The sequence below is a fragment of the Fusarium redolens genome (genome assembly GCF_020744475.1).
Source record: "Fusarium redolens strain MPI-CAGE-AT-0023 chromosome Unknown BKA55scaffold_2, whole genome shotgun sequence".
In the NCBI taxonomy this organism is placed as follows: Eukaryota; Fungi; Ascomycota; class Sordariomycetes; order Hypocreales; family Nectriaceae; genus Fusarium; species Fusarium redolens.
Window position 1 is genome coordinate 3,492,910 of NW_025763665.1, and position 14,449 is coordinate 3,507,358.

General features: G+C 48.0%; 1 protein-coding gene across 1 annotated transcript; it reads right to left on the reverse strand.

Annotated features, from left to right (window-relative positions):
- Positions 1-12,581: 12,581 nt before the first annotated feature.
- On the reverse strand, positions 12,582-14,407 carry BKA55DRAFT_499156 (amino acid/polyamine transporter I; the record flags this gene model as incomplete). The annotated part of the gene is made up of 5 exons (XM_046186632.1): positions 12,582-12,754; positions 12,806-13,377; positions 13,438-13,637; positions 13,697-13,977; positions 14,056-14,407. The coding sequence occupies 5 exons, from the start codon at positions 14,405-14,407 to the stop codon at positions 12,582-12,584; spliced, it is 1,578 nt and encodes a 525-aa protein (XP_046055558.1).
- Between the last annotated feature and the right edge of the window lie 42 nt (positions 14,408-14,449).

A 14,449-nucleotide genomic window follows, 5' to 3' on the forward strand; every position in this document is an offset into this window, starting at 1 on the left:
AAATAAGAAAATAATAAAAGAGAAGACTAATAAAGAAAAAGAAAAGGATTGACGATTTGATAATCTGTGTGTGTTTTTTGTCTTATTTATGTACGTTTGTAGATGAATGATGTTACCGGATGCTGATGATTACCGGATGTGTAAGGATGCTTTGCAGGAAAACGTCAGATGGCGGCGGGACGGGACAAAAGAGAAGAAAGAGGCGAAACTTGAGCGTGGGATGGGAAATATCGGCAATTGAAACGTGAAGCCGATGAAAGCATATGACAATTGTTTAAGAAAATGAGATGATATGATATGAGGTTTCTGGTGAGAAATGATTTGACTGAACCTGATTGAAAGAGAGTGGATATGATCTGAGCAAGGCAGTTCCGGTAGCGCAGATAGGTATCGTATCAAAACGCAAATCGACAGATAAAAAAACGAAACTGCTAGGATGGCGACAGTCGAGCGGAGATCCAATGCTACCGCTACCGGGGCATGGGTATCAAGTTAACGTTAGAGCAGCGCAGAGCAGATGGGGGGCACTCTTGGTTCGGTTTGGTCTGCTTCGGTTTGAGGATGCGCCAGAAGGTTTTAGTGTATTGTTTATGGAGTAGCGAGTGGTGTTATGAATGGCTGAACATAGAAAACAGCAGTAATGATAGTAAGAAAAACGAAGTCAAGAAAAATGAATGAATGGCTTTTTCGGTAACTGAATGAATGAATGGCTTTTTGGCACCAATGATTTACAATCTTGAGTAGCTGAAAACAGAAAGAAAAGAAAAAGGAAAAAAGGAAACGGGGAAAGTCAAGTCTATACAAATTCACAGAGACAATAAACAGGTCGTCGTGGTGAGGATTCAGAACATGGTGAACCCAAAAAGTCAAGCAGAAACAGAAACAGACCACTCTCTCCCAAAGTTGTTCCAAGGTTGATCAGATCATCGAATGAGAAGACTCTGTGGCGCATGCCAAGGGAACTGTGCATTCTTGGGAAGAGGTGGAGAAAAGAATGTCTCTGAAGTTCGGGGGAGTGTGCATCCCAGTTTAAACTTCCAAGCTGACTGCTTCGTCAATAAAAGACTGGTGAGGTGATATCAGCAACTACTCCACGATGACGAATTGTCAAAAAAGCTAGATATGTAAAGCACGGTCTGGAGTAAGAGAAATGAAGCAAGCGAAGCGAAGAGACGTGGGGAACAGAAACAGCTTGTTTGATGGATTGGACCAGAAATAACGTGGACTAAAAAGTGTTAAAGCTATCAAATCATCCTCACCTCATCAACTGAGAGGTGGAGTCCCCCGTCGGTGACACACAGTGAGCCTAGAGCTTCAGCTTCTCACGCCTTTCCCTAATTGCGTGCGTGCGTGCCTCAAGATCTATTCCCTGCCCCCATGTCCAGCGACTCGCTCCTCCGTATCGTCCGCTCCGTGTCATCCGGACGCGCCGTTGAGGGCACTGAATCAGGGCACGACTCTGAACTACCATTGCAGGACGTTAGCTCTCGGTAGATGGGTTTAACAGAAAATCGTCAATCTCGATGCTTTCAATACCACATGGTCAATCCTTCATAAAGAAAAGCTTCACCGACATTACAAGATTCAAGATATGTGCCATACGAGCCCATGGCTTGCACCGCAGCCTTGAGTCTGAGCCTCCTTGTGTCACTTTCCACTGAATATTTCCAAGGCAGAGCCCCTTGTTGAACCAGAGCACGGGGCACGTCTAGAAGAGCTCCGGCGTTCAGAGCCCTCCTATAGCACGTTAGCGAGGGCATTGATTCGAACCCGGGTGCAGTACCATTGGAAATTCCGTGCATTGAACGAAAAAAAGAATCCAATTAATTCGCTTACGATAGGGGGGACACAACGTCCGGCAGGTCAACAAACGCAGTGCATGGCAACTCGTGACATGTTTGTCGTCAATGACGTATGTCGTCACAGAAACCACGCGCTCATTCTTTTCAGTGTCTCACCACACACTCTTTTTTCTTTTTCTTTCTTTTCTATGTCTTGAAATTGTTCCCAACCAATAACACAAAATCTTGAGATACCAACTAAAGTCTCAGCCGGGAGCCTCCCCCAGACTTTTCCGGTGCAACTGCAACACTGGTCCTGGGCCAATTACTAAGATCTACAAAGCAGGACCTGAAGCTCCATTGCCATGCCATTGATCCATGTCAATAACCATGCTGTGATACAGTATCATCCGTGCCCATACCCGCTGTTATTTCAGTGGGCGACGGACAAACCCCAGGTCCAAACGTCTCACGATGCCTGTCATCCACGGATTGATTCCCTTCCCCAAATGAACTTGTGAAGTTCAAAGGGTGGAAAATCTCAAGACAAAGCAAAAGCAAATCCCAACGCTCGTGGCTGACCCACTTGGGGAGCCTCCAGATTGTTCGTTCGCGTATGTGGGTCTCAGCCATTAAAAGCTAGAGCCCCTCCTCTGGCACTCTCCAAGATGAAGGTCTGAACACGGTCGTGTCTCTTGACCCAGACAACTGATCGCATGATTCAGGTTGTCATGAACAAGAAGCAGACTCGTGGTCAAAGAGTCAAGACCGCTTCTTTCCCGCTCAATAGTTTCCAGACGATGGCGGCCGTCTTTTTACTTCCGTACTGCAATGCAGATTACACCATCCCCAGATGAGACTACTGTACGGCTTAGTCAATAGGACTAGCATGTCAAAGCTTCCTGTCATGATTTGACAGAACAGACAGAGGCGGAAGACAGCCTCGCACTGGTATTGGCTACACGAGTTTTCTCCTATTATTTCTCCACGGGCTTCTGTAAAACATATTTGTCTGGCGCTTTGGGCGGGATGCAAATATGAAAATGTCACAGATCCCCCACGTACTACCAACAGTAGTGTTGAGCTTGTTTATCCTACCGTTACGAAAAACTGAACGAGCGAGATTAAAAAAGAGTCAGAGCAAGCCCAGATCGAGGCTCCAAGGGCGAAGCGAGGACATGGATAAGACCTGCACCGAAGGAGTTTAGCTTCAAGATTGCGTCCGAGACCAAAGAGATAACGGGCCATGCACAGACCAGATCGCCCACTCACACTTCTCAGCCTCTCCTCTGGATGCTATTTCTGTATTGGTCCAGAAAAATTTTTACACCTCCAGGGTTGTATCCAAAAGCCTCCAATTGCTCCCCGTTATCAGCTTCAATTTCACATCAGAGTCAACGTCCCGCCCATACTAACAGACCGGTTGGGTGGGGAAATTCCACTCACATCTTTTATTTTATTTTATATAAAATATCCTCAAATGCCTCAAATACAGCCGAATCTAACGGCAACTAAGCAAACCGTCTAATTCCCCAAAGGGGCTTGTCTTATTCTGACTATTAATGGAATGACTGTAGGGTGAGGCGCTATGAGTGACAGCGCTAGGGCCATATCGAGAGGATGCTAGACCCAACAATGAGAACGCCCCAGGAGCTAAAACCATGGTGTTTTGTGGTTCATCTTAACAGTTTTGGGAGGTTGTTGGGTGCGCGAACGTTAGCGATCTCACCATGGCTTGCTCTAGTACCCTCATTTTCACATGTGAATATGTTCGAGTGTGTGCAACCACTCATCGATGCTATCCCCATCAGTCACTCTACATACGAAGGACCCTGATCCCCAACCAACCATAAACTCCCCTGCAATGATGCGATGCCCACCATTTGAACTCAAGGCGGTTACTGTTACAGTCAAGACAAACGAAAGCTGACAGTCGCATCGCCACCGAAATATGCTCTGCAACCCCCAACAAGAATACCGGTATGGTAAAGTCAGGCAATAAAAACGCAAAAACACCAAGAGTTTTCATCGCCACCCATTAGTCACATACTACCACCAACAAATAAATAGCTTCTTCCATTTCCGTCCTGTCGCGTCCCAACTATTTGCCTCAATCTTCATGTTTCTCCTTCACCGGGGATCCATTCTCGATGCACACCAACTTTACGGCAATGTCGCACTCAGCGCATCGCCCGTAACGTACGGTTTACAAGACTGCAGGACGACCGTTTCTATTTTACGAGATGTGATGATGATCCTTCAGACGGGGCTACGTTTCCCAGAGCGTCTATTTTGGAAAGATGCCGAATATGCAATAAGCCATGTTTGTTCAATTCGCTTTTCCTTTCTATTGTGATATGACTGATCTTCTTTACCCTTGTCGTATGATAATGCGCGGGAGAGCGACAGATGCGCAACTAGATTATCAAGGATGATCGCGACGACAATGAGACTAGAAAGCTATCCCAATATCTTGTGTAACTCACGCCAGAGCCTCTATTCATCACGTAACATAAGCTCCGATGTCGCTCTTCTCACCTGATGTAATCCAACCTCTGTAATGACATTGACACAACCTCCAACACCTTCATGACTATCACACCGATAAAGCAGATAGATAGCCAAACACAGCTTATCAGCACAATCAATTGGCCCTGCCCCGCGAATGCAATGAGCATCTCCTGGCGTCCAATTCACCCTTCGCACGCCACACACAAGGTGCAGGGGTGGGTGTCAGCACACACGCATCTCGATGTGTGTGAGCGAAACGGCGAGGATCTCTGTGGCTTGATTGGTAGCCAGCAGCGGTTCGCAGGGAGTTTCGCTAAGCATGCAAGAGGGGATCCATGAGTTTTGACAGGGAATGAGGGCAGGGATGAGCACTGACCAGGGCGACATTCAACTTGAGTTTCTGGTGGGTCCAAAGCCGCAGACCGAGATTGAATGCAGTTTGGAGTTGGAGTTGATGAGGCCAGGGTGAAAGAACCTCTACCACAGTGACAGAAACACTAGACCACGTACATGATAAATTCTCATACCTTTTGACCAATTTATTTCAGTCTGCTGGTCCATGGTCTCGCCTTTTTGGACCCCAACGAGCTCTGAAGCTCGAACCTCATTAGTATCAATCGCATCGTATTCTGTGACCCGCACTAGACGCGCGCACGGTCTTCAAGGCGATGATTTGCAGTGAATGTCATTAATGGCATGATAGCAAGACACTCCAGTAACCTTTTGGTCTGGCGCCTCTGGCCATAATGGCTTTCCAGAGGCGCCGACAATCCAGCCAACAATTACCTTTTGATCTCAACGTCAAGGGTCTTTGCATTAATCGAAGATCAATTACCGTCTCAGTATCATAAAATCTTCACCACTGCACACAGACACTTCGCCACCCGTGTTGTGTTACACCCAGCAAAAGAATCTAGACGCCCGCCTCTGTCCGAGGAAGCAGATATCCGTGATTAATTGTCTCGTTTACAAGAACTAAACTGAATATGCAACTGTCTTCAGCCCTTGGTATCAGAACATCCTCCATCCACCGGCGGTTAGGTGGGTCAAGGGTTTCTCTTGGTCTGTGTTTATGGTGTTAACAAGACCCACGGCCAGGAAAGCACAACATCAATGATCTGATTGAGGATATACCAAGTAAACTCCTCTTCCGTCTCGCCTCATCATGCCATGCCGAGGCCGTCGTTTTGGTGTTTTGCATGATAGCCAAGCCCCGTGGGTCATCTTGGCCTCTTCTTCAACATTTTGATGGGATCTTCAAAGGGGTCCAGCCTCGAAAAAGATGTCTGCTACCCTGATCGTCCGCGTCCCGCCATGATAATGCCACAATGTGTGAGTGGATATAACCAAAACCATCCCCGTACATTACAGTGATCTTCGTTGCAGTTTTCTTGTGTACGCCCTCACCCTCACGGCTGGGAATAAGGGGAGACCCTTTATGTGGCGATAAAAACAAGGCAGAGAACGAACAAAAGGACCCTTCATACATTATGCCTACGTAGAGAGAACCCCGTGTTTGTAAGGAAGAGTGTCCAAATTGAGTTTACTTTCTCTTCTGCTCACCGACGTTACCATGGAGAATGACGGCCGCCAAAAAGATACGCCATATACGCAGCCACATCCGCAATCAGAAGGATGAGATGTAAATGCATCAGCGACATTTCACTCGTTCGAGGAGAAGGGAGATGAGAGGCAGGTCTAACGATGATGGCGCTGCGAGGCATGCTAATTGCGTGGTATTGCGTATGCTCTTCCTGCAAGTCACCTCGTTTCTGAGAGTCATAACGCATATCTTGGCTCTTATCATTTGCTGCGTTGCTATCTGCCGAGCATCTGGGGAGATTTTCACGACATGGAATTGGTCCAACACGAATGCGGGGAACGTTTTCGTGTCTCTGTGATCTGCAACTCGTACAGCAAGTAAATCTTCATCATCAAGCGCATATCCCCAGACGCCGTTTGTCTCGTCTTATCGGTACGACTTGCGGAGTTGCACAGCAGTTCACTGTCACCGTATAATTAGTGACTCAAGTACCGTCGAGCCATCAATTGGAGGAGCGGCTTAGTTAAACGCTACGAGTGCCTTAAGCTTTACCGGATCTTGCGCCCCGGAGGCGCTACCTATCGGAGTGGGGTGATGCCGATGAGCCCAGCTTACCATTGAGAGAGATGCTAGGTAGTAAGAAGAGATACCTGCCGTGTTTTTCGTTTCACCAATTCAATATTGGTGATGGTTCATTCTTGGACCAAAACCATATCTGCATGTCACCCTACTCTACGGAGTGCACTATCATATTCTTGGAGCTCCTCTGCGCGTCGACAAAACGAGCATCGTTTCTCCAACCCCGCGCGAACCCCCTCTTTACAAGAACAAGCCATGGCATGTTTCTGCTTCGCACTATCGATGACTTTCCACTGTAACCACATTTGGAAGAACAAGAGACAAGGTCATGTTACTTTACACATGATGTGCCATTTCTCTCGGCCGACATCAAGAACCCGATATCCACGTGATGGCATTTCCAGGACGTGATTTATCGGACGTTTCGGAACCTGATATGATGATATGGGAAAGTTTGCTCCCCCTAGTACATTTAGTTGCTTGGTATTTCATAGTGATGCGACATGATCTGAGTATGACAGCTTCCGATACTCAAGACCAAAGCATAACATCGACTCATGGTGCGGGGAAGCTATTCATAGGCGTAGGTAGTTCAAGTTCATTCTAGACCTCTACAAAACAACTCAGCTGCCAAGACTAATCCAGGGTCTTTATCAAGCATAATATTACTAATTTAGAAGTCGGTAACTACTCAATTGGTCACTATTCGAACTCTGTCAGAATTAAACACTTCCATAGAGAGCTTCCTACATCAAGAGCTATAACTGAACCGCGCTGAACAGAGCACAGATGCTCCCCCTCTCCGCTCCCCTCCCTGCAACCCCCCCTCGCCCGTTATCATGGCTCGCTAAGCAACGGCCCCCCTCCTCCACACCACCTTGAATAAGATCCTGGCTGTCTGGCTGCCAACCAGGCAGGGGCATGACAAGCAGAAACTGGGACCTCAACACCAACACCACGAGTTTGCAAAAATACCACAGCCCTGTTGGTGTCTCGAGACTGCTTTCAACTGGTTTAATATCCCCGCTGATCGACCCTTGTCGCGTCCCCTTGTGCAGTCGGTCAGATAAGGCCGGTGAATCGCTCTCTGCAGTGTCTTGTATCGATGCTAAGTAGGTGCCGGGTTTCAAGAGCCTTTCATGACGGCGTAGGCTTGTATTTCGCACGAGTCGTCGAAGCTCCTTCATAATGGGGCATGTCACATTAGAATCCACAGTATTCATAGAGGCGCCGTCCAATATGGGCACTTTTGAACGCCCCCCGATGGATACGTTTACTGAATTCGAACAGCTTCAAACCTCCAAGGCAGCCACCAAGTATCGAGATGGTTGCCCACCACTTGAGGCTCGGCCCTCTGATCAGCAAAACTTGTTCGGTTATGGGTAGTTTGCGTCTCTTCTTGTCCAGGCACAGGGACTTGGTTCCCGACTTTGGAGTTTATTCCTGGTATTCCCCGGCACCAACTCAACAGAATATGTTGGCCTCGCCTCATTCTTTCTGGCTTCCCCAGACCTTTCACTACTGGCCCCCGTCTCCCACGGGGTAAGAAAACTCAGACTCTATTGTCGTTTTGAAAAGTGACTGCTTTATGACGTATTCTACACAGATGCTGTGATCACCACCATCGAGGTCTAGTATGCAAATCGTGCAAATAGTCGGATCAAGTGGACCTGCTCGACTGGGTGTGCACGGTCTTTGCTTCCAAGCAATTTCAATGCCAAGCATTTGTTTTAACAATTGACGAGAAGCAACGACGAGTGGAAAGGCTGACTGATCCTAGAGGCTGGACTAGGCTAGCAAAAGCAAGGGAGGCCCTGGTTGGTGCCGGAGGATCGTACAAAGAGCCTCTCGACGTTCCATTTATCTCGCTACGATACGATGGAGACATAGAGTAGAATCCACTTTCCGCCCCCTGTGAATGAGCCGCAGCTTTACTATCACATCAATGGTATGGGAAAATAGGAGTCAGAATCAATAACTAACCGCCATGACATACATGTCTCCGCTATGAGAGAGCTCTCTCATCTCCCTTTTCAATCTTGCGAGGTTCAAAACGGCTTAATACACAAGAAGTGGACTCCCGGTCAGTAGCAATATCCCTCATCCTTATCCCTTTTCGCTCAAGGACTGCTACGTAATTGTTGCTATTCGTAAATGTTGAATATTTCACGCACGGCACAATATGGAGTAGAGATGTGATGATTCCACTTAGTCCTGTTGGAAAGGCCTCGCACCCCGCCATCTTCCCCTCAATATCCAACGCGTGGACGCGGAGTTCAAGGTCCAAAGTTTGAAGTGGTGGCATACAGCATCACATCGTGCCAAAAGCCACCACACGAATCTGAGCTCGCTTCTCCGCCACACCAATAACACAGCAGTCTACGCTATTCCAAAGTAAATGACCGCCTCACTTGTTAAACTGTCACTGCTACTGTAACCTCTTCACCGCCTCAGCCATGCATCTCTGTTCTGCGTTCTCGTGAGTCGCCCGCATTGCATTTTCTTACTGTAGGTACAGTGGCCTACAGTACACACTACCGTACACTGCGCTTCTGTACACATACAGGGAGGACCCCCGAGACAAGCGTGTCCCGCATTGTCTTGCAATATCGTGCATCTACCGCATGTCAAATGACCGGTCGTGCTGACTTGCTCTTTCGTAAAGGGTCACCCTCCTCGGAGGTGTTGCCCTCAGCTGCGGAGCTTATCTATCCCTTTGAACTTTACGTGCTGCTGTAGGGTAGTACTGTCACGAAGTTGTAGACAATAGGGTAACCACCAGTAGCAATATTGAATACTGAGATCTCACATACATAAACGACTTCTGTACTGTAACGACAGCTCGTGTCATGTGCCAGAGCAGATGACAAGTCTCGTTCCCCGGATGCCCCAGACTCCGTAACTTCCCCATCTGAGCGTCCGATGCACAGTCGGACTGACGCTCGGTCAAGAAATGAGGCGTTAATAGGCATTGAAACTGTATTATCTCATCAAGTTCTAGAATCTGCCTCATCACACCCACTGACAACGGCCCGGGCCATTCTGACTCCTCACAGAGGCCGCTGCGAGCATCAGTTCAATGGCGATTGTTGTGCCACTTTGATAGCTAACCGTGAGCGATGCTGAGGCTCGACTGGATGAGAGTTTTGGTGGCGGCTGATGAAACTTTCCGTGGAGAATGCCATTTCTCGTGTTTCTTGTGTTATCTCTACGTACAGATAAGGGTCTGCTTAGTCTACCTGACGGTCGGAATGTGCATCAGTGTCCAAAACCCTGATTTTGATATGATGGTGTTCAGCTGTAGTTCGTTTATGTTCCCCAGATTTCGGTAGTATCGGCTCGCTGCTACCCCTACAGTACGAAGACGCTGCCGTATCCTTCCCTGATTCGGCCGACAATTGGAAGCATCCATATCGAACCCGGTGTAGCGTTCCAATATCTATAAGCATGGCGTGGGTTGCACCAACACGAGGGCTAGAAACGGCTTGTCTGTCTCAGGTAACCCAATCTGCATAAGAACACTTCATCAGCTCTTTCGAAAAGGAGCGTCAGGAACGTATATAACTTTGGGTGGCACAGCATACGCACGGCAACAACCCCTTCGACGTTTGGATTTTTGACCGGTTGAGTTCCACGGCTTTTGGAATAATATGGTGATTTGCTGGAGGGGAGAGCTGACGCTGATTTCAAAGGATATCACCTGTTCTTTTTCTGTGAGGAGCGACGCAACCTACGGACTACTACCGAGAGGTGAGGGAGACCGACTCAACTCCGCTCAAGGTGATATCATTGCTGGGGAAGTAACATGATCTTGCCACGCCGCTGTACATATCTCGAGAGTGCACGATAGTGGCTAGGCGATGATCAAGAGGCTCGTGAATGACTACTGTGTAACGAAATATTGCTGACTGACTAATTCTAGAACGTAGTAACGTTGTCCTGTCACATGAGAGAATTGGTCTTCGAAGGAACGGCAACGGTACCCCGGGAGTTGTCAGTTCAAGTGGCACTTGGCAATACAAGCAAAAGGGCTCATTTGTACGATCGAATATAGTGTTAGTACACTTCCGACGGGTCGGAGACGGAGACATTCATAGTTCTTTGACACATGATCGGCATATGACGGATGAGAAGCTCCGGAGAACTCCTAACCGTGAGTCACGATCAACCACTGCCGGAACGGACTGGACAAGGATCCTAAGAATGCTCCGGGAAACAGCAAGGATATAGGCAGTAGATCAAAGGCCGGGTTTTATGCTGTCATAAGAAGCAATAGTGTCAGGTTCATGATACATGGAGGACCTGTTGGACGCCCGAGACTGTTTGATAGTTGATATTAGTCTGAGTGGCCACGGCAAAGCAGAGTTTCGATGAAATAGACCTCGAGCCTCTACTAAAACTGTAATAATGAACTATGAAAGGACTTGCTGGCCACGAGGGTAAACTTTAGGCAGCTAATACAAATGACAGGAACACGATTTCTTTTTTTCTTTTCTTTTTCACGATATAAGCTTCTACCCAAAAGCTTCCATGATGACTATTAAAACTTATATTGCAATCAAGCCCTTGAGGCTAGCAATAATAAACATATATGGCAGTATTCAGCTGGTTTAGGGCAGTATTCGAGACAGCTAAACCATATCGACGATTTGACTATCGAAGTTATGGACTAGCTACGCGTGATTTTAGATCGTTAAAACTATATATTAGAGACACTGGAGATGCTTGAAGACGTTTCGTACGGTCAAATAGAAAGATACGAAGAGATTTCTAGAATTCTAGTTCGTCTTGTGTCTGAGAAGTTGTCTCTTGCACCAGTTGCTCGATCATAGTTCGATATCTTCCTGAACAGATATACAGACAAGACTCTCGAGTTTTGACAGCCACCGACTCTACTACAGAAAATATCTTAGACTAAACAGTCCTAAGAAGTGAGGCAATCTAGGAAATGGAGATGATATTTCATTTGTGATTGATTGTAGCTGGCTGACAAGCGGTCAAGGGCAAGGCAAACAGCATCAGCCAGTCCGCCGTGGAATCATTTCGCGAGTCATCGCGAGCCAGGAGGGAATAAGAGCCAGATAGAATAGTTATGAGAACGACTAACGGAGATTCAGGGCCAAAAAGTACTCGGAAGATGTTCAACGATATCTTGAGGAAGTCAAGTTCCGAGAGCGAGTGATAGAGAGGGAAAGCTTTCATCCTCTTGATTCTATACAAAACAGAATGCCACGCGAGCATTCATTAATGTTCGATAAGTAACAGAGATGTTAGAGACCTGTTTATGAAATATTAAATCATATTCCTGCTCAATGATTTGTTACTGAACATTGGCCTTATATGAGGATGTACGTGATGCTGAGTAGGGACTATCCCACCCCTAGTCTGACATGCACAGTCGAGCATTCGTAGTATTTGTAACTTCGGATGCTATTGAAATCACGTTTCAGTTTCACAGTCATATCCGTAACGTTGTTATGTGAGAATTAGGAAATTACTTTACTCCAGATTCTGCACATCTCCCATGCTTGAAGTCGATAATCGTGTGACGATAGCCTCATCTTCAAGCTCACCACTACTCAATAAGATCCTTAGATAACATCAAGAGGTTCATAGGGAGCGACAGAATGCTTGGCGAGAAATGGGCGAGCTTGAGTAACGGACTGAGAGTGAAGATACACCTTGCCGACATCTTGGGAGACAGTCGACCAGCGCCCGTGACTCGAAAGAAAAGTATGGCTAAATAACAAGGCATGAAGACACAGCCACACGAAGCATTAGAAGCTGCCCATGCCAGTTACAAGACAAGACAATACCAAGGCATGATCTATGTAGCTTTCAGGTCTCCGACACGACAACTCATCAACATGCATACACGTGCAGCTGTACAAGACTCAAGCCTCGAGATCTACGGGGGTCAAACATTAAACAAGGTCAATCACAATTGAAGCTTAACAATATTGAATTATGGATATCTTCTAGCTAATACCAAGAGCATCACAGGCCCTGAGTACAGGCCGGGCGGGGGTATCAAGCACATCGCGCTGGCAACCATAGGCACGAATTAAACTGTCGCACATATATACTGACTGATATTGATATGAAATGTCGAACGAAGCGAAGCGCACTGCACTGTCAAGCATCTAGATCCTGCTTGCTCCAACAGCTTAGTCCTCGTGGGTAGGAGGGCCAGCATAGTTCTTGTGACCCCAGACCCAGTACCAGATACCAGAAACCATGCACGCAAAGACGAACACAACGGGGGCGTAGTTGACGCTTTCGGGGGTAACGGGGATGGCGGAGGGCATGCAGAAGAGAGGCATGGCCAACAGAGACCAGGCTAATAAGAGTAAGCAAGACATATCGCGATAGAGGGGAGTAGAGCACATACCGAGAGCGATCCAGTTGGCGACAGCACCAAACTTTCCGAGGTAGAACTGGCCAGTCTTGACCTGCTTGCGACCAGTAGCGAGACTGATAGCAATGGGAGTGGCGTAAGAAGCAGTCAAGCAAATGACACCGACACCAGAGAAAGCGTTGAAAGCGGCGGAAGAACCGAAGTAGATGACACCGAGGATGATCTCGACAACCATGCAAAGCATCATAGCGTTCAGGGGAACGTCGAGAGAAGTGTTGACCTTGGACCACCACTTGGCACCGGGAATGGCACCATCACGAGCGAAAGCCCAGGTGCATCGAGAGGTGGCAGTTGTGCAGCCAATACCGCAGATGATGGCGAGGACGATGAGAGGAATGAGAAGACCGAAGGCACCGCCGGAGCTGCCAACAGCGCTCTTGATGATGAGAGGCACGGGCTGGGCGGAGAGGATGACGTCCTGGATATCGGGCATGACGAACATGAGGGGGATGAGGAAGAGAAGACCGGCGAAGGTGTTGATGAAGATGGTGGCGACCATAGCCTTGGGGACCTGGACCTGAGGGTTCTGAACCTCCTCGCACATGCTGTACCATGTCAGTACAGCTGTTCTGGGTGCCGGATTAGTCGGTGGATTGAGAACTCACGAGATAATCATTCCAGTAGAAGATGTAGCATAAGCAGCGTGGAGGAGACCGACACAGAAAGACCATCCCTTGGGCCAGCCAGAGTTGACCTCGAAGTGTGTGAAAACCCAGTTAGCATCACGACGTCCGTTCTTAGCGATAGCAAGAATAGTAGCGATAATAGCGATAACACCAGCGAAGGTCCAGAAGACAGCGGCAGTCTTTTAAACAGAGTATCAGTAACCGTTACATTCACACGAGGAAAGGGGGACAAGCATACATCAATCCAGGGGAGCCACTTGTTGCCCAGCGCAGAGATAGCATTGCAGAGGAAAGTCAGGCCAAGGAAGACGAGGAAGACCTGGTAAGGCTCTCCAGACATGACACCAACGCCAGGGCTCTTCTCGAAGACATTGACACAACCGACGATGAAGAGGGCGGTACCGAAGTTTACGGCGAGAGTGATGGTGATGTTTCCAACGATATAGAGCCAGCCACAGATCCAGCTAGCGATGCGACGCCATCGGGGAGGAGAAAGCATAAAGGCCTGGTAGTAAACACCTATATTATCACGCGATCAGTTACATGTTTTTCACATTGGGGCCACGAGCACGCGAGCAATGGGAGGAATTTGATTACCTCCAGCGGTAGGATAGACACTGGTGATTTCACCGAGAGAACAAGCAACACAAACAATGATGAGGGAGACAGCGAGCCAGCCCCAGATGACGTTGACGGGACCGCCTCCAATCAGAGGATAAACCAGGGTCGTAGCGAGACCGTAAGGGATGGAGGCGAGGACGAAGGACATGAAGGCGACCTGAAAGGTAGAGCGGTTACGCGACAGCTCAGCCTTGTAGCCGAGGTTCTCGAGGAGCTGATCGGCACCTTCTGTGTTTCCGAGCGAGGCCTTTGAGCCTCGACGAGGCTTCTGCTCTGCAACGGGGTCCATGACTCCGGTACTTGTGCTGGCCGAGTCGTGTTTAGACATAATCAGGAGGGAGAGGATAAGGCAACTACAACAGCGACAATG